The sequence below is a fragment of the Alosa sapidissima genome, chromosome 23, assembly GCF_018492685.1.
Source record: "Alosa sapidissima isolate fAloSap1 chromosome 23, fAloSap1.pri, whole genome shotgun sequence".
In the NCBI taxonomy this organism is placed as follows: Eukaryota; Metazoa; Chordata; class Actinopteri; order Clupeiformes; family Clupeidae; genus Alosa; species Alosa sapidissima.
Window position 1 is genome coordinate 9,869,976 of NC_055979.1, and position 18,564 is coordinate 9,888,539.

The 18,564-nt window shown below is 44.5% G+C and overlaps 1 protein-coding gene across 1 annotated transcript in view; it reads right to left on the reverse strand.

Moving 5' to 3' along the window:
- cntnap5b (contactin associated protein family member 5b) overlaps nt 1-18,319 on the reverse strand; it is a 65,323-nt gene extending 47,004 nt beyond the window's left edge. Inside the window, exons 1-2 of the mRNA XM_042079994.1 lie at nt 17,886-18,319; nt 1,491-1,601 (exon numbers count right to left, since the gene is read on the reverse strand). Coding sequence (XP_041935928.1) covers nt 1,491-1,601; nt 17,886-17,970 — 196 coding nt within the window. The 5' untranslated portion in view covers nt 17,971-18,319. The remainder of the gene's footprint in view (nt 1-1,490; nt 1,602-17,885) is intronic.
- Between the last annotated feature and the right edge of the window lie 245 nt (nt 18,320-18,564).

Genomic DNA, 18,564 nt, shown 5'->3' on the forward strand with positions numbered 1-18,564 from the left:
ACTCAATCACCATTCACTCACTCACTCACTCACTCACTCGCTCACTCAATAACTCACCTACACAGTCATCTTCTCAATAACTTATTCATGCACTCAATCACCATTCACTCACTCACTCACTCACTCACTCACTTACACAGTCATCTTCTCAATAACTTATTCATGCACTCAATCACCATTCACTCACTCACTCACTCACTCGCTCACTCAATAACTCACTTACACAGTCATCTTCTCAATAACTTATTCATGAACTCAATCACCATTCACTCACTCACTCACTCACTCAATAACTCACTTACACAGTCATCTTCTCAATAACGTATTCATGCACTCAATCACCATTCACTCACTCACTCACTCAATAACTCACACAGTCATCTTCTCAATAACTTATTCATGCACTCAATCACCATTCACTCACTCACTCACTCACTCACTCACTCACTCACTCAATAACTCACTTACACAGTCATCTTCTCAATAACTTATTCATGCACTCAATCACCATTCACTCACTCACTCACTCACTCAATAACTCACTTACACAATCATCTTCTCAATAACTTATTCATGCACTCAATAACCATTCACTCACTCACTCACTCACTCACTCACTCACTCAATAACTCACTCACTCAATAACTCACTTACACAGTCATCTTCTCAATAACTTATTCATGCACTCAATCACCATCCACTCACTCACTCACTCAATAACTCACTTACAGTCATCTTCTCAATAACTTATTCATGCACTCAATCACCATTCACTCACTCACTCACTCACTCACTCAATAACTCACTTACACAGTGGTTTTCTCAATAACTTATTCATGCACTCAATCACCATTCACTCACTCACTCACTCACTCACTCACTCAATAACTCACTTACACAGTCATCTTCTCAATAACTTATTCATGCACTCAATCACCATCCACTCACTCACTCACTCACTCAATAACTCACTTACACAGTCATCTTCTCAATAACTTATTCATGCACTCAATCACCATTCACTTACTCACTCACTCAATAACTCACTCACACAGTGGTTTTCTCAATAACTCAATAATTCACTCACCCACACCATTCACTTACATTCATCTTCTCAATAACTCACTCATTCACTCACTCACTCACTCACTCACTCAATAACTCACTTACAAGGTCATCACTCTCTCACTTATTTACTCTCTCATTAACGTACTTACTCAGTCAGTCAGTCACTCACTCTCTAACTACCTTACTCACTTAGTTATCTTACTCACTCACTCACTTATTCACTCACTCACTCAAACAGGCATCTCACTCACTTGCTTTCTTACTCAGTAAACTCACTCACTCACTTGCTTTCTCACTCAGTAAACTCACTCACTCACTCCTCACTCACTCACTTGCTTTCTCACTCAGTAAACTCACTCACTCACTCACTCATTCATCTTTGCCCTTCACTCAGTCCCTCCTTCCCTCCCTCACTCACTCACCATCTCGTCTGTTGAGTTTGGCAAAATAAGAGGACTGGCTGCTGGAGGATGTTGAGGAGCTCTCAAACGACGTCGGAGGCAAGGCCGCCACCAGTGGGCCGTTGCAGTAATCTAGAAGGAGGAGAAAAACCAAAAACTATTTAACACAACATTTAACATCTCTCTCTCTCTCTTCTCTCTCTCTCTCTCTCTCTCTCTCTCTCTCTCTCTCTCTCTCTCATCTCTATCACTCTCTCTCTCTCTCTCTCTCTCTCTCTATCATCTCTCTCTCTCTCTCTCTCTCTCTCTCTCTCTCTCTCTCTGTAGGCCATAGAACATGGCAAAGGAAAGAGTGGGAAAAAAAACTCCAGTCTTCTTACATCTGTTATCAGATAGCAGACAACATCTATCAGGCCCGTGTGTGTGGCCATCTGTGGAGATGAGCAGGGGGGCTCGGGGATGAAAGTGGGTTTTGAAGCACGCCGAGATCCCATTCCAGCCCCGCTCGCACCGAGCTGATTACGCAGCCAATTAACCTTTCAAAAGCCTCCTGAACGAGCGAGACATCAAATGGCATCGCTCTCTGTTTTACAAATGGAGTCCAAATTTCAAGAGGAAAGACGAAGGGAGAGAGAAAGAAAGAGAGAGAAAGAAAGAGAGAGGCATAGAGAGAAAAAGAGATGGAGGGGTGGGAGGAGGTATAAAGAGAGAGGGAGAGAGCTATAGGGATGGAGGGAGTAAATAAGAGAGGGGGAGGAGAGAGATAAAGAGAGGAAAGAAATGAGAGATAAAGACAAAACTATAGAGGGATGGAGAGAGTGAGGTGAGAGGAAGGGGGGACAGAGCGATTGAGATGGAAAGATTGAGTAGGAAAGAGAGAGAGTGACAGAGAGAGTGAAAATAAGTTAGAGCATAAATGAAAGTGAGAAAGAAAATGGAACAGAAGCAGAGTGAACGAGTGTGAAAAAGAGAGAGATGGCAATAATGAATAAAGAAGTCGTTCTAAGGTCAGAAGGAGAATGGCCTGAAGCTATCAGTGCCCTCTGTTACACACACACACACACACACACACACACACACACACACACACACACACACACACACATATGCGCACACACGCACACACACACACACACTCCTGCCAGCTTCAGTGAGACTTCAGAGAGAGCATACTATAGCTCAGCGGACCACAGATCGCCCGGTTCCTGGCTTTCAACGACCTTCCCACCCCCCGAGTACCCCCCTCCCCTCCCAATCACCACTTTGCCTCTCATCTACAGAGGGAGAAAAGCTAATTAGAACTCGCCAACAGCTCGGATGTGCAGGGGAGAGCAAATATGTGCTCTCCCCCCCCCCCCCGGCGTGTTTAACTTCTGGACAATATCTTTCTCTCTTTCTCTTTCTTTCTGTCTTTCTGAACGTGATGGACTGAGACGGCGGTTCCTTTCAGGTGGATAACCTGCATCAGTGGACAGAGATCCGGACGGCATAGGGACTCATACATATGAATGTGGGCAGCCACACAAACAAGCATGTTCTCCCCCCCGCACACTGCGGCCAACCCACACTGTGCCCAGCCGTGGCAAACCCCCGCCGAGTCCGACTCCGTCTGAGTCTCTGTTCAGCGCACGGAGCTCAGACACGATGGAAATGCAAAACAAGAAGAAGGAGGGTGGGGTGGGGTGGGGTGGGGTGGGGGAATTATCTCACTCCCCTGCGCCGCGGGACTGAGAAAACAGTTAGCTCATCCACCTGCTCTTCACTGCAGTCTCTTCACGCCACTCGCACAAACACACACACACACACACACACACACACACACACACAGACATAGATACACATAGCTTCCACACAAACTTAAGTGTGCACACATTCACATAACAGATCCAAATTTACACACATCCTCCTGATACACACACGCTCAGTAGCACATATAAGACACACACACACACACAGACATAGATACACACAGCTCTCTCACACACACACATGCACTCAAGTATACACACATGCACACCCACACACATTCCACTCACACACACACACACACACACACACAGATTCTTGCAGAGTGTTTCCCTGGCGGCAGCTGGTTCAGACACATTTGCCTGCGGTAGCCCTTCGCCCTTGTGTGTGTGTCCCTGTGTGGAGGAGGTGTGACTCCCCCCCTTCCCCTCCCCTCCCCTCTGCTCCGCTCCTCTCCCCTGTGATGTGTCCCCCTGCGTGGAGGAGGTGTGACTGGCCCAAGCTGAGCAGAGTGGGGCCTGAGAAACCAGGTTAATGAGCTAGAGATGGAGTCTGAGGAAACACAAGTCTACTCGCCTCATCATCAACACGGAACCGAGGGGCTATGCACACACACACACACACACGCACGCACGCACACACACACACACACAGCCAGTCATCTAAAAACGGGTAGAGAAAAACAGCCCTCAGAAACCACATCAAACAGCCACGTCACCAGGCACAAAGAAACACTAAATGTGCTGATGTGCCTGTCAGAAGCTATAAGCTCACAAGACAGAGTGTGTGTGTGTGTGTGTGTGTGTGTGAAAGGCAAAAAAAGAATAATACACACATCTGGGGACACACTTACAAGGCGATGCAAGGCAAGACTAAAAATGGCAAGAAAGCATCGCAGCGCTGCCAAAGGCAGTTTAGATGATTCACGGCTCATTGGACTGTTAAAATCCCTTTTCGTGTTTTTGAAAATGTGCAACGTATAATTGCACCCGCCGAGATCACACCTCAACCTTGTCAGAACAATACGTGGTGGTAGATATCCGTGGTTTCTTACGCAAGCTAAGGAGGGAGAGGAAGATCAAATGTACGGGGGATTAAACATTCATGTTTACAGAATGCCCTCCTCCCTTAGTCAGCAGCAATACATCCACCTCCCCAAAACCACCCCTGGTCCCACAAACGTACTGCTCTGTCTGCCCAGGTGTTTAGCAGCTACTTGGGCCAACTCCCGGCGTTTGGTCTCTCAGGTGTTTCTCCCCCATGGGGCATGAGTGTGTGTGTGTGTGTGTGTGGGAGGGGGGGGGGGCGCTGGCGTAACGGCCGGAAACCACCGAGGCTTCCTCCGGTGAGGTTGAGACGGTGTGACATGACGGCGGCTGCCACACATTAAACATGCATTGGCCTCCCTCGCTTGCTCCAGCCTAATGCACGAGCCGGGGCTGTCTACTGCTGCTGCAGCTGCTGCTGCTGCACTGCGCTCCACTCTGCTGTGCTGTGCTGTGCTGAGTTTAAACAGTCCAAAGCTCCCACAAGTGTGGCTTAAAAGAATGAGAGGATGGCTATTAGAGGATGCCCACCCCTGTCGCCACGGCTACTGCTGCACACACAGCCACCACCGTCACGCCGTTCCCGTTGCTGATGCTGAACGCTAATCTCATGCTCTGTTTGATGGAGAAGCTGTGCATCAGGCCGCGGCGTGAACCTCCATTTTCTCCTCACCACCTCCTTCTCTCCAATTCTCTCTTTCTCTCCCCCGAGCTTCTCTCTCTATCCTCCTCTTTTCCTTCTCTCCTAATCTATCATTCTCTCTCTCTCGTTCTCCAGCGTCCACCATTCACTTGTCTCTCTACTCCTCTTTTTCTCTTTCTTTCTCACACACACACACACACACACACACACACACACAGGTGCTCCCACTAGCATTTTTCTTTCTTTTTTTTATTTTATTTTCAGCTTTAATGGTTTATGGCTATGCCTCCTGACCTGGGCTTGGCATGGTGAAGGCTCCACTCTAATGTAATCCCTAAGAGGCTTTTTGCACCTTACAACCAACACCACCGCTGCACACACACATTTATAAAGTGAGAGAGACAGAGAGACATGGAGAGAGAGAAGGAGAAAGAGAGGAAAGGAGAGAGATACATATATATATATATATATATATATATATATATATAGAGAGAGAGAGAGAGGGTGGGTAGGGAGAGAGAGACATGAAGAGAGAGAAAGAGAGGGAGAGCGAGATAGAGACAGAGAATGTGTGATTCACAGTCTGTTCTGGTAATCAAAATGCTGCTGGGGGTTTCTCACTGTGGGAAGAACATGCATCTTTCATGGTGTGCCAGCCTCTATCCAGCCTCTATGAGGCTACTAGTGAGCTACCTGCAGAACTCATGCGGTCAAGGTAACACACACACACACACACACACACACACACACACACACAAATGTACACACACACAACAACAGTTCTGAAACAGAACACAGAACACTGAACTCAACGCCGAGCCTTTATTGGTGGACGATTACGCCTGTGAACCAACACAGGGAGCAATGGGAGAGCTAGCGGCTCACTGCACTCTCTTCATCTATTCTCTACAGTACAACGGGTTCCATGCCTCTGTATGTACAGTATGTATGTATGTATGTATGTATTCTGCATGTCTGTTTGTATGTCTGTCTCTATTAAAGCGTATGTATGTGTCTCTATGCACGGGATGTACTGTATGTCTGCCTGTGTGTCTGTTAACATAAATAATTAATTAACACATTTATTATGCCTTAAATTCTAGAAATGAAATCTCTGCATATCTATGCATACCAATGACTGTCTATACATAGTCATGCATGAATACAAATACCACTACAAAGCTAAATATGTACAAATATGAAATAGCATTAGGTCATTACGGTTTTTCCGTTTGTTTATACATTAAAATAAAAATTTCCACACAATTTGCAAAATTCTACTCCAAGGAGCAAAACACCTCCACAGATTAGCACAACATTACACACAATGTCTGCTTCAACCTTTTTGCAAAACATTACACACAGTGATTTGTAAAACTCTACACACATTTTCACACCTTAGACACAGATAAGGATTGTGAGGTTACTTCCTTGTCATTACAAAGCCCCGGATCGCCAATGACCACACTAATGAACGAATTGGATAATCACATCCACCAGTTGTGGAAGCACACATGTGCTAATTTGAAAACGCAGCACTCAGGTGTGCTATAAAAGGCAGCAGTTGAGTTCACCTGTCTTCAACAAAAATGGAAGGAGCTAGAAGAAGAAGAAGAGTGATAATGAGAGGGGGAGCTCAAAGAGGAGATGAAGGAGGTAGAGGAAGAGGAGAAGGAGGTAGAGGAGGCCCAGGTAGAGGAAGATGAGAAGGAGATAGAGGAAGAGGCAGACAGAGAGATGATGAATAGTTACACTATTCTTGTTGCTTAGTTTTTCTTCAGAGTCAAAGTGTATGTACTTCATGCAGTAATTTTTATTTGTCTACAGATTTTATTTGTTTCATTGATTTCATTGTTGGTTGATTACTGTAACTGATTATGGTAAGAAATACTTGAAATAAATTGAAATAAATACTTGAAATATTCAGTCTGCAGCATCAGGGTTGTGCAGTGCTTGGTAGGTTTATAGTAGGCCTATTTGTGTACATTCTCCCTACAGTATATCTCAAACTAATCATGAAGAATGTCGTGGGTTTGTCACTATTGCCATCTAAATTATCCCTTACATAACAATGTCTGGCCAAAAATCTAGCACATGCTATTTCCTAAAATTAGTTTTTTTACAAACGTGTTTTTTATTTATCACAGCAGTGTGGAACTGGCGGCAATAGTGTCTGATCATTGAGGACTGTGTTGGTTAAATGAAAACTAATAGCATTTTCACAAATATGTGTATATGTTTTGACTGAAGTGTGTATGTTTTGACTGAAGTGTGTCATTTTGCAAACAATCTAGGAATTATGCAAATTGAGTGTGGTGTTTGGATAATTGTGATTATATTTTGAAAAAAAAAAAACACGGTTTTCAAAATTGCGTGTAAACAATTGAAAAAAACTGTAATACTTTGTTAATGCTTACCTTTGTATTTCATTGATTAAATTATTTCAGTAATTTAATGACTAGTAGTAAAATTGTAGAAATTAAATGTAATATTACTTAATATTGAAGCAAACTAGTGCTCTCTCTCTCTCTCTCTCTCCCCCCTTGTGTGTGTGTGTGTGTGTTCATGCCTGCATCTGTTTGATTATAGCAATAGTAATATCATCATCATTATCATCATATAAAGCTATACGAGCTATTGCCCTATAGTGTTGATGTCATGTAGCCTGGCTCCACCTGTCTACGTACTTCAGCTCAATTTCATTTTCCTACAGTACTCCCAGGCTAGGTGTCATGCCCCCTCATGTCAAAGTTCAGATCATGTGAGGTCAAACTCTGATAATTTCCGTTCCGTGAAACTTGTGCTCCCTTGATTGAAAGTAGCATGAGGACATGCCCTAAATCGAAGCCCTTTAATTACTCAAGCATTGAATGACAGCACCAGACACGTGTAAGATCTGTTTAATCATGTTCTCCGAGATAAAGCCCCCCGCCAACATGTGGGCAGATTAAAGCATGAGGACTGGGGCCGCGCTAATGCTATCCCTAACTCCATTTGCCTGCAGTTTTTCAGGATAAAATGACTGGTTGAGACACAGCAACCCGGCTATCCGTATTGATTAAGAAGAGAAAACACATTCAATTTTCATCTCCCCCGCCCTCTCTTTTGTTTCTCTCTCGATCGAAGCTGCGCAGTACAATCGGATATCTATCGGTAAAGGAAATGTGGAGACGTTATTCATTACGATGTGTTAATTAACCGCGAGTTCCTCGGCCACACTTCCTCACCGCGCTTACGGCATGTGCAAATTTAATCTGACCTGGTTTGACTGCTGCTGCTCCGCTGGCTGGCTAGGAGCTGTGCGGATGATGCAAGACTGAGCATGAGTGGATCAGGTTTCTTATCTGATGAAGACTTGCGGTAAAACTCATCCTGATTCTTCTCAAGAAACACAATGGGGGAAAAAACGCACTAGCACCAACACTTCTGGAAGGAATGACTATGTTGCCTCATCTGAAGACCAGATAAAAGGTGTAAAAGTAAAAAAAGAAAAAAAGAAATGCATTCAATGCAGCAATAACTATAGGGTGCATCTATCTGTAAGATGCTGGAAATAGCAGCAACCCAAATGGTTGAATATCAGGAAAAAAACAGCTTGCTCATGTGGACTGGTTCTTCCTTTTTAGATTCATGAGCCAAAAAAAAACCCTACTTGGACAGCCCTCCACATCCAGGGTATTACTGTAAGAATACAAATCTGTACATACTGTACTCATTCTGTTTGCAGACTCTATTCTTAATGTCACCTCAGTTTATACACAGGACTTGATTACATGGAAATCTGTTCACTATCACTGCTAGTACGGAAACTTGTGATGAGTTCCCAACGCAGTGTCCTTACAGTGCAGGCCTTTCGACAAGCATGTGTTGTTTATGTAATGTTATGGATTTATTTTGTCCTATGATGATATTCATGGGGGGGGGGGGGGGCATCTTACGTTTATCTGTCTGATCTAGACAGCGTATCTACACAACAACCCCATTGTTTACTGACATTAATTTTGCAGTGGAGGAAATTACTGTCAGTAATAAAGCCATTTTTGGGGCAAAGAAAAGTATCTTTGAAAGATCAAAGGAGACTGATTTATCTGTTGTCTCTCCTTTATGAAGGTAATAAGAACATTAGGCCCAGTCTACACCATAGATACACACACACACACACACACACACACACACACATACACACACAGACACACACACACACCTCAGGCCCAGTCTAGACCATAGATACACACACACACACACACACACACACACACACACACACACATACACACACACACACACACACACCTCAGGCCCAGTCTACACCATAGATGCATATTTGGCAAAACAGTTGCTAATAATGGGCATGAATTAAAACACTAGCCTGGTGGCCCCTCTGGCTGGGGCACCTCCACCGTACGCCGGCAACCTGGGTTCGGTTCCCGCCCCGTGGTCCTTTCCGGATCCCACCCCGACTCTCTCTCCCATTTCCTGTCATCCTCCACTGTCCTATCTCATTAAAAAAAACACTAGCCTGGTGAAATATAGCCGAGGGAATAACACACCTGTAGAGCAACTGCTAACAACACATTGATCACAGGTGCAATTCAGCAGCCGTGGCCCACTAGTTAAGACTCTGGACAACCGGAGGGTTGCCGGTTCGAGCCCCGACCAGTGGGCCCTTGAGCAAGGCACCTAACCCCTCACTGCTCCCCGAGCGCCGCCGTTGTAGCAGGCAGCTCACTGTGCCGGGATTAGTGTGTGCTTCACCTCACTGTGTGTTCACTGTGTGCTGTTTTAGTGTTTCACTAATTCACCGATTGGGTTAAATGCAGAGACCAAATTTCCCTCACGGGATCAAAAAAGTATATAAATAAAAAATAAAAAAATAAAACAAATTCACACACACACACACACACACACACACACACACAAGACTGGTAAGGAATTTGCATTATCTGCATTGCAAGTTGCTTTGTACCATGTGCAGCCATGTAGCATGTACTCTGCTAAAAGAGTCAATAGGAGCTGTGTGGAATATGTCTGTTTTGGCCATGAAGACCAACATGCTGTACTGTTATGAGCAAAGTATTATTAAGCACTGAACTTTATATTTAAGGTTTATCAGCATGCAATCTTCAAATATGGTTTGTTCATGTTAACTGATGCCATTAAATGACATTAGTTAAGTGAAAACTGCTGTGATGTTCTCAGCTTGGGTAGATTTATTAATAATCCGTAACACGTTAATAAACCATAGACTTCGGCATTTAACCTGACTTATGGTTTATTAATTCCTAAATTAATGGTTCATTCATGTTAACTAATGGATGGAATAATGTCCGTCAGGGAATCCCGAGTGTGGGCCATCATCTCAAGAGTTACTGGTTCATTACTCCTCATGCAAATGCTTTGAAAAATAAATGAGCATAGAGCTTTGCATAGAGAGAGAGGGGGGGGGGGGGCACTACCTTTGAGTACTTTGATTTGTTCTGTTTAAACTTAGGTGTCAAACAGGCTGAAAAATAAATGTCTACAGAACTACAGAACCTATAAAATGAATACTGTTAATTTATTTATTTTTGTTAAAATGATATATCATACTGTTCATTTCTGGTTATTTTATTTCACTAAATGATACATCATATATATATATATCACTTGCATGACGATACCATTATTGAGGAAGAATTTGTTGTGATGGTTTTGCATTGTTAAGATGCAGTCAGTGTTTTTAATGGTTCCACACCTACAGTTTATCTGCATTTGCATCTGCATTTGTTGATAATCTGGAGTGGCTACAAGCAGGTGGAAAACCAATCCCAGAAATTGGTCAACTGATCGCAAAGTGCAAAATATTGTACTGCTTTATTAGTCATGCCTTTCGAGTTAAATCGCTGTAAATCCAAGCATTTGTGACAACAAAAATGACTCATTCCATTTCATAATTACTTTTAGTCTCTTAATGCTATTACTTTCCATTATCAAAATAGTCTGTGAGTTTTACACATGCCACACACCAACTGCAGGTCTCCATTAGTGTCTGTTGACAGCTCATCATGACACAGCCAGACAGGGAATTGATATTCATAACATTCAATTTGTTATCTCCAACAGACCTCTGTTTAAGCGGGGTCTGAGGCCTGCAGATAGATCATCCCAGCTGCTTTAATGTCCCCCCCTTTGATATGTTCCTGATTGGTCTATTAGCTGCCCTGTCATGAGATAGCATCGGCAATGAAATGCTTTTTATTTGCGCTGTGCAGATGCGTCTGTTGATTCAGGCAGGGAAAGGCGGCTGCAGGCAGGAAAATGTAGCTGCCGGCAGGGAAAGACGTGTGGAGGTAGGGAAAGGCTTCTGGCAGGCAGGAAAATGTAGCTGCCGGCAGGGAAAGACGCGTGGAGGAAGGGAAAGGCTTCTGCAGGCAGGGAAAGGTGGCTGCCGGCAGGAACAGGAGACGGCAGGCAGGGGCAGGGGTAGCGGCACACACGAGTCGACTAAAGAGACGGCAACCGTCCAGACTGCAGTGTGAGCCAGTGAGAGAGCAAGGGAGCCGGCCGGCGTCGCGCAAATGCACAAAGTGCCTGTGCTGCTGCTGCTGATGATGATATGAACTCTCTTATCTAGATCGCAAACAAACGCCAGATCCTGCCCTGATCTGGTCCAGATCCAGTCATGAACTGGCCCAAATCTGCCCCTGATCTGGCTCTGATCCGGCACGCTTCTGGCTCTGATCCGGCACGCCTCTGGCTCTGATCCGGCTCTGATCTATCTAGAAAGCAGACAAGCTCTTGATCCAAGTTCAAGTTTAATGTCATGCGTATTGAGAATACGATGAAATACTCTGGCTCTCACAGCCTTAAATAAAACACATACAAGACACGTCCTCACAAAGAACCAACAGCATGCATACGGTAAAATACGGGAATACAGCAACATCCGGCCACATAAAAAGTTATCACAAAAAATGTCATACCCTAACAAAGACCCAACATTATATGCACAGTAAAAAAGCACAATAAAGTAATCTGCTCCTAATCTGGCCTACGTGCAGTCAATCAGGACCTGTACAGGACCACATCTATTCCAGAGTCCCCTGCTTTCTGTGTAAAGCATCGAGTTTGTCTTTTCCAGAGATCTTCTCTAGTCAGTATTTTGGACCAGGGGCTGCATGGCCATAATGAGGCTATTAGGGCCTCATTGTAAGTGTAAATAGCACACGATGCAGCCCTCCCTTTACAGTCCTCGCTCTGCATGGATGGGTGTGTGGATAGGAGAGAGGAAAAGCAGCTCCAACAGTGAGTCATATTATATCAGCACGGCGCTGTTTCTATTCACAGCTAGCGAATGCCGGAGGTCCATTTCAAAGCTTATTACATGCAGAAATTGTTTCCCTCCATTTGACCAGGAGCAAATGTGATGTAGACCAACTGCTAAATGAAGAAATGTTCTCTCTCTCTTTCTCTCTCTCTCTCTCTCTCTCTCTCTCACTCACTCTCTCGCCCCTGTATCCCTTTCAATTTTTTGTTTCAAATACAAATTGCCAAAGTCCGTGGTGAGAAAATTAGCTCTATCCACTACAGCCTAGAGCATAAAATAAAAAGTCATAATCCCTCTCAAGTGGATGCCGGCTAAATGAAATGGTGCTTGCTTTACTACTCTGTAGGTCCCCCGGTGAAACAGAGACCAGTATTTACCGTCCGAACTGATTAAAATCTCCTGTGCAAAGCAAATATAGTCGATGCAAGGATATTATTCCAGAGCTTGCCCCACTTAACACGTACTTGAGTATCCGACGACAGCAATTTGAATATACACGCCTTTGACAAAGGAATTTGGAACAAAAATGAGGATTTCGCATTAATATTTTATCGACAGAAAAGAACTTCAATATGAGGATAAATATAGAGGCCGCTGGTTTCTAGGTTAACATGTCTTTCATAGGGGTGGGATGAGGAAACTATTGCACAGACTCACTCTTATCCCTAATGTCTTTAATACATCCTGTCTCTTTGAATAAACAGTAAGTACATTGCGAACTCTGCTGCTAGCATCAGAGGGAGATTTGTTTACAAGATGTTACATCTAAAATATGGAGTAATCATCAGACAGGGAAGAGTGCATTTACATGTTCTTCTTCTCCCAAAGCAAAGAGGACAACAAGGAGACAGAAGCGGAGGTAGGTAGGGGGGGTGAAATGCTTTGCATGTGTTGCAGGTGAAAATGGAGATATGACCCTCTTTTGAAACTGTTTTCTGTGTGGTGAGGAGAGTGATTCATGCTAGTCAGTATATGATTGAAGAGAGAGAGAGAGAGAGAGAAAGAGAGAGAGATTCTGAAACTGAACAGTTTTTCTCATATATGTTCCATTAAAACCTATTCATGTCCGTACACTGAAAACAAAAAATGGCCTTGCTTGAGATCTGGGCCGTATCATTCAACTGCTGCTGTTTTCTGTTGTGCATGGTATGTGTGTATGTGTACATGTTTGTGTGTGTGTGTGTGTGTGTGTGTGTGTGTGTGTGTGTGTGTGTGTGCTTGGGGATGTAGGCTTTAGCTTGCAGTACAACCGCTGGGTGAAAGTGAGGGTGGGTGGGTGGGTGGCTCTCCATGAGTATTCGGCCGGCTCTCCCGCCACACACACACACAACTGCCTGATTCATCCCATTAATTCTGGAGCCAGGAAAGAGAAGTAATTATTTAAATCAGGTGGAGAGTGTGCTTCTGTTTGTGTATGTGCGTGCGTGTGTGTATGTGTGTGTGCGTGTGTGTATGTGTGTGTGTGTGTGTGTGAGGGGGTGGGGGTAGTGGTGGCAGCAAATACCTGCAGGACATGCGGCGCCAGCTGGGTGCAGCCCAAACTGGCATCCTGCGGGCATCCAATGGGCACCCCAGCGCTGCTGAGCTGAGCACGCCTCATTTGCATCGACACTTTAGGGAGCGCATTTATTTGGACTCTGGATCTGGGATTGGGACTGTGTCACTACACACAATGTGACAAAAGCAGGCGGCGGCGGCAGTGGGGGCATCACGCGCACAGATGCACAGATGCAGAGTGAGAGCGTTTGCTGTTAGTGCTGAGCTCAGAGGTTAATCTGGCAGGCAGGATATAGACTGATGGGTGTACGCCTCCCGGCTATGCTGTTAGTTGCTTTGGATGAAAGGGTATGATTCATTTGGAAGAAAGACAGAGAGAAGAAGTTTAAAGAGAGAAAGAGAGAGGGGGGAGAGGAGGGTGGGGGAGAGAAAGAGAAATGACGGGAGGGAGGAAGGAAAACTAAATAAATGAAAGAAAGAAAGAAAGAAAGATAGAAAGAAAGAAGAAAGAAAGAAAGAAAGAAAGAAAGAAAGAAAGAAAGAAAGAGTCCCCTGATGTGGATTAGAGGACCTCTCAGTGTTCTTCACATTGTTTCATGCTCACTGTAGCACATCTCTTCAGTATTGGCAGGCTGTATAGGCCAGCACCTCCTCCTGTACTGTGAATGACCCCCCTGATCAAAACAAAACAATTCAAGCAAGTGTATCCTTTATTGGGCTCTATGGAGGTTGGAGTGGGCAGAGGAGGCCCGGGTAATGAGAGGAAACGGGCCACAAATCTCCCCCGTGTAGACCCTTTCGCCCACTCCGCAGCGCACAGCACAGCGTCCACTTTTTGAGCCGGCGATCCATTTGACACTTGTGCTGCCGACTCAGAGACAGTTATTGGATTGGAAAGTGAACCAGTGGCCAGGCGATGACTTCCACTCCACTCGGGGGAGAAGAAGCAGCCTGCGGCAAGCCTAGCTGACAGAGATATTACTCTGTCCCTGGCCACCGTCCATTCAATCCCGCGGCTCCCTCGGAACACTGCAGGCATGTGAATGCCCTCACTCACTCAGTCATTCATTCATACACACACACACTTAAACACATGCACACACACACTCTCTCTCTCTCTCACACACACACTCTCTCTCTGACACACACACACACACACTTAAGACAAACACACACAAACACACACACACACACAGAAGTTGCCAATGTATCATGTCTGCACAAATTACATTAACGATGGCAATTACAACGGGTGCAGTTGTTTAGATTTTACAAGAACAACAGTTTGGAGTTAACCTGCACATCACCTGCAACCTGCCACCATCTTGGACAGGAAGTGACACACATTCAAGACACACACTCACACACACATTCAAGACATACACACATAAACACACACCAATCATGCTTGCACATATCTTTATTCTACGAGACTGTTATCTGTGAAAATACTAAGTAGCAAACACAACTTTTTTGTCACATTGCAGTGTGATAACTCGGTTGGTCCTTAACTTGTTTGAGGAGTTAATTAAAGAGGGTATTTGATTTCCTTCCCGCAAAGTCATCAGACAGGCAGGCGAGACTGGCACGATCAAAGCTAAATCTAGGCCACAGACTAAACCATTTTTGCGGCACAGAGATGTGATTTTCATCCTGTTCCATGCGCTTTACATTCCGTGCCGCACACACTCTCCCTGGAAGAGTCATAAACAAAAAATGCCAGAGCCCAGCAGCCGTCCCAAACAGTCCATCACTGGCCGCTGTCTTGGCACCGGTTAAGAAGGGCTCTTTGAAAAGCCTGCAGTATGAAAGGACACCATTAAAGTGACAATATCTCCTTTTAAAACTGTTTATGAATGTGTTTTTTTCCTCTGTGAGAATGTCAAGCCAATGCCATTCTCCATCTGCTCTGAAGCCTGTCTCATCTTGAAGAATCAGAGCTTGTCTGAAAATCCTTTTCAAGGTCTCATTATCTGATTACAATCTGAAATGAGGTCTTTGTCAAGATATTTAACACAATTTTGAGGCAGCAATTGTGGTGTGGGGTGTGTGTGTGGGTGTGAGCGTGCTGTGTGAAACAAGTTAAATATTAGCAGTGCAAAATGCAGATGATGAAACGTTTGCAGCTTTCACGAGTTGTCGGTGTGTGTCTGAACGCTTTGGAAAGGTGGGATGTAGACCGAGCGCGCATAATTAGACATGCAAAAAGGCCAGCGGAGAGTCTTTGATCTTTTTTCAAAATGCTCCAGACACTGTGCACATTGTGGTAGATAGCACCTGTGAGGGGGAGCCTGCCTTACGTGCTCAGCACACACCCCACAACAAACACGTATTAATTAATAAGAACAAGCTAAATAAAAAAAAAAGTAAATGAATAAAATGACAGCACATCTGCTTCTGTGGCAAGATCCCAGAGTAATTACTGTATGTATGACTTTGTTAGTACTGAAATCACCAAAAGGAATCATCAAAACAAGTAGCAACTCCACGAACACAGCTATGTATTGGATAGCCAGCTGAACTTGGTGCTCGTGGCTTAACAGAGTATCCAAATCCTGCCATGGTTTCTAGCCAATGGTCATAGTTCGTGACAGAGCATGACTTTATGGAAATGTATGCTCATTAAACCTTTGTCTGTGTTGCTGAAGTAGTAATTGTGTGAATTGGTGGTATGGCTTTGGAGAAAACATAATTCATTATAATGGGGGGGGGGGGGGGGGGCACAGATTAGGCCTAATTTCTGCCTTCAAACATTTACGTAACAACGCATTCACGTGTTTGTTGATTAGATTTTTTTTATGTACTTCAGGCATTTCAACAATATGTTGAGGTAGCTAATACTTGGCAGACTGTCTCAAATCACTGGGCCTTTAAGTGTCACGCAGGATTTTTGCTTTCGGAAGATGTTTTCCGGTGGATGGGGAATTCATCACTGTTAGCCAAGTTAAGACGGATATGTGGGATGGACGTGTGGGAATTGTCACGCTCGATTGAAACAGTTACACTCAATTTATCTCAAGATATCTGCATGCTTCACACGGGCACGGCTGGAAATGCTTGACATCACAAGCTGGGATGTCGTGCGCTTATCTGGTTTCTCAATAACGATATCACCGTGACCGAGGAATATTCAATGTTCTGCTTCAAAAATCAACTTGGCATGCATTGCCTAAATACTGTGGGGGCGTTCTCTTGGCCGGTAATGGAAACCTTACTGGATCGATCTTGAGCGTGCGCGGGGAGACAGTGTACCCTAGCGACACTGCCCGAGTAATGCGACACAATATAAGGTGTCTAAAATCACATAGCAATATGCCTTCAGAATTGTTGCCTATGAGATATTTCTTCAGAGACTGCGCCGGGTTTCACTTGCAGGACAGTATTGTTTGAAGCGTAATGATATGGTTCTATGGCTGGCTGGATTGGCGGGACTATAAATAAATTAAGCCAGAGGCAAACCGCTGTTGTCAAGGTTTAAATGTGAAATAACAATATACCGTCTTGCACAGTTCAGAGAAGTCCGTTGTAAATAACGCTGCCGTGAGCTACTTGTCATTCAATGGAATGACTACACTTAATTGAACTTTACCAGATCGATCATGTTTACAACGTGAAGGTGAACGAGAGCGAAGGAGCGAGAGCAGAGTATATTGGAAGTATATTGGGAGAGAGAGAGGGCACCCAATAGTGAGAGAGAAAGAGAGACGGATGTCTGCGCAACACTCAGAGATCCAATACTTCAGAGGCTGCATTTTTAAGGTCAGTCCTAAAGGCCAGTGTTCCTGCGTCTGCACCGCGTCTGTCCCTCAGAAAACTGCCCAATTTGGAATTGTTGCCAGTGCCCTCATTAAATCTAGCACCCCTGTGACACACTAGGCATGAATAAGGAAGCTATAAGAAGGCTCGTCTCTTTAGATGGGGGAAGACGGGTATCAATAAGAGACTCATGCAGTTTATCTTTTTTAGAGTTCGAAACCAAGCCACGCACAAATTTAACTTTTCCATCTGTGACAAATGTTGTAACGCGGTATATTCATAGATGTTAGCGCATGGTAAATGTGTATTTGGCTTACAGCAAGGGTACGTACCCTAATATACAGTTTGTATTGTTTTTAAACTCACACCACGACATAACATACATCAGCAATTACATCAAACATGTCACAGAGTTAACTTACAGTTGTTGGCTGCCAGTGCGGAACCTAAAGCGGACAGCATCGTCACACTAAATGCATACAGCCAGGACACACTCCGCGAATCCATCTTCACGCATAACACGAGGCTTATCCAAGTCGCGCTATATCCTTGGTTGGTAGAAAATAGCTCCAATAGTGCGTCGTCTCCCAAAGGTTTAGTTCCAGTGGTTTGTGTGCGCTAGCCCCGAGCCAGTCTTGCTAGTGATGAAATAACGGAGACACTCCCCCGTAGATGCTCTTAAAGACATACGTTGTTCAGAGGGGCATGCTCTCACCGGGAAAAGCTGATGGTAACATTTCTGCCAGATTTCTGAGGTGGGTGGATTTTCAGGAGATTAAAAAAAAAGACGAGCGAGCACACGCTATTGGTTGCTGTAGCGTTCCCTTTCCGTGCAATCAGCAAAATACCTTCACACTCATTCAACCTGCGCGAAGCCGTCCGTCCTGTCCCTATCACAAGTTATATGAAGTGAACCTGTAAGCTGGTGGGAGAAGAGAGGGTGGTGGAGGACTAGCATATACTGTTAAAACGACGCGAGAGAGAGAGAGAGAGAGAGAGAGCAGTGTTTGAAAAACAGCGTTAATTCAGCACCATGGACAGCGCTAACTCCTATCACCAAACTCCCTGGAATTCCTTTTCGACGTGCGTGCTGTGCATTTG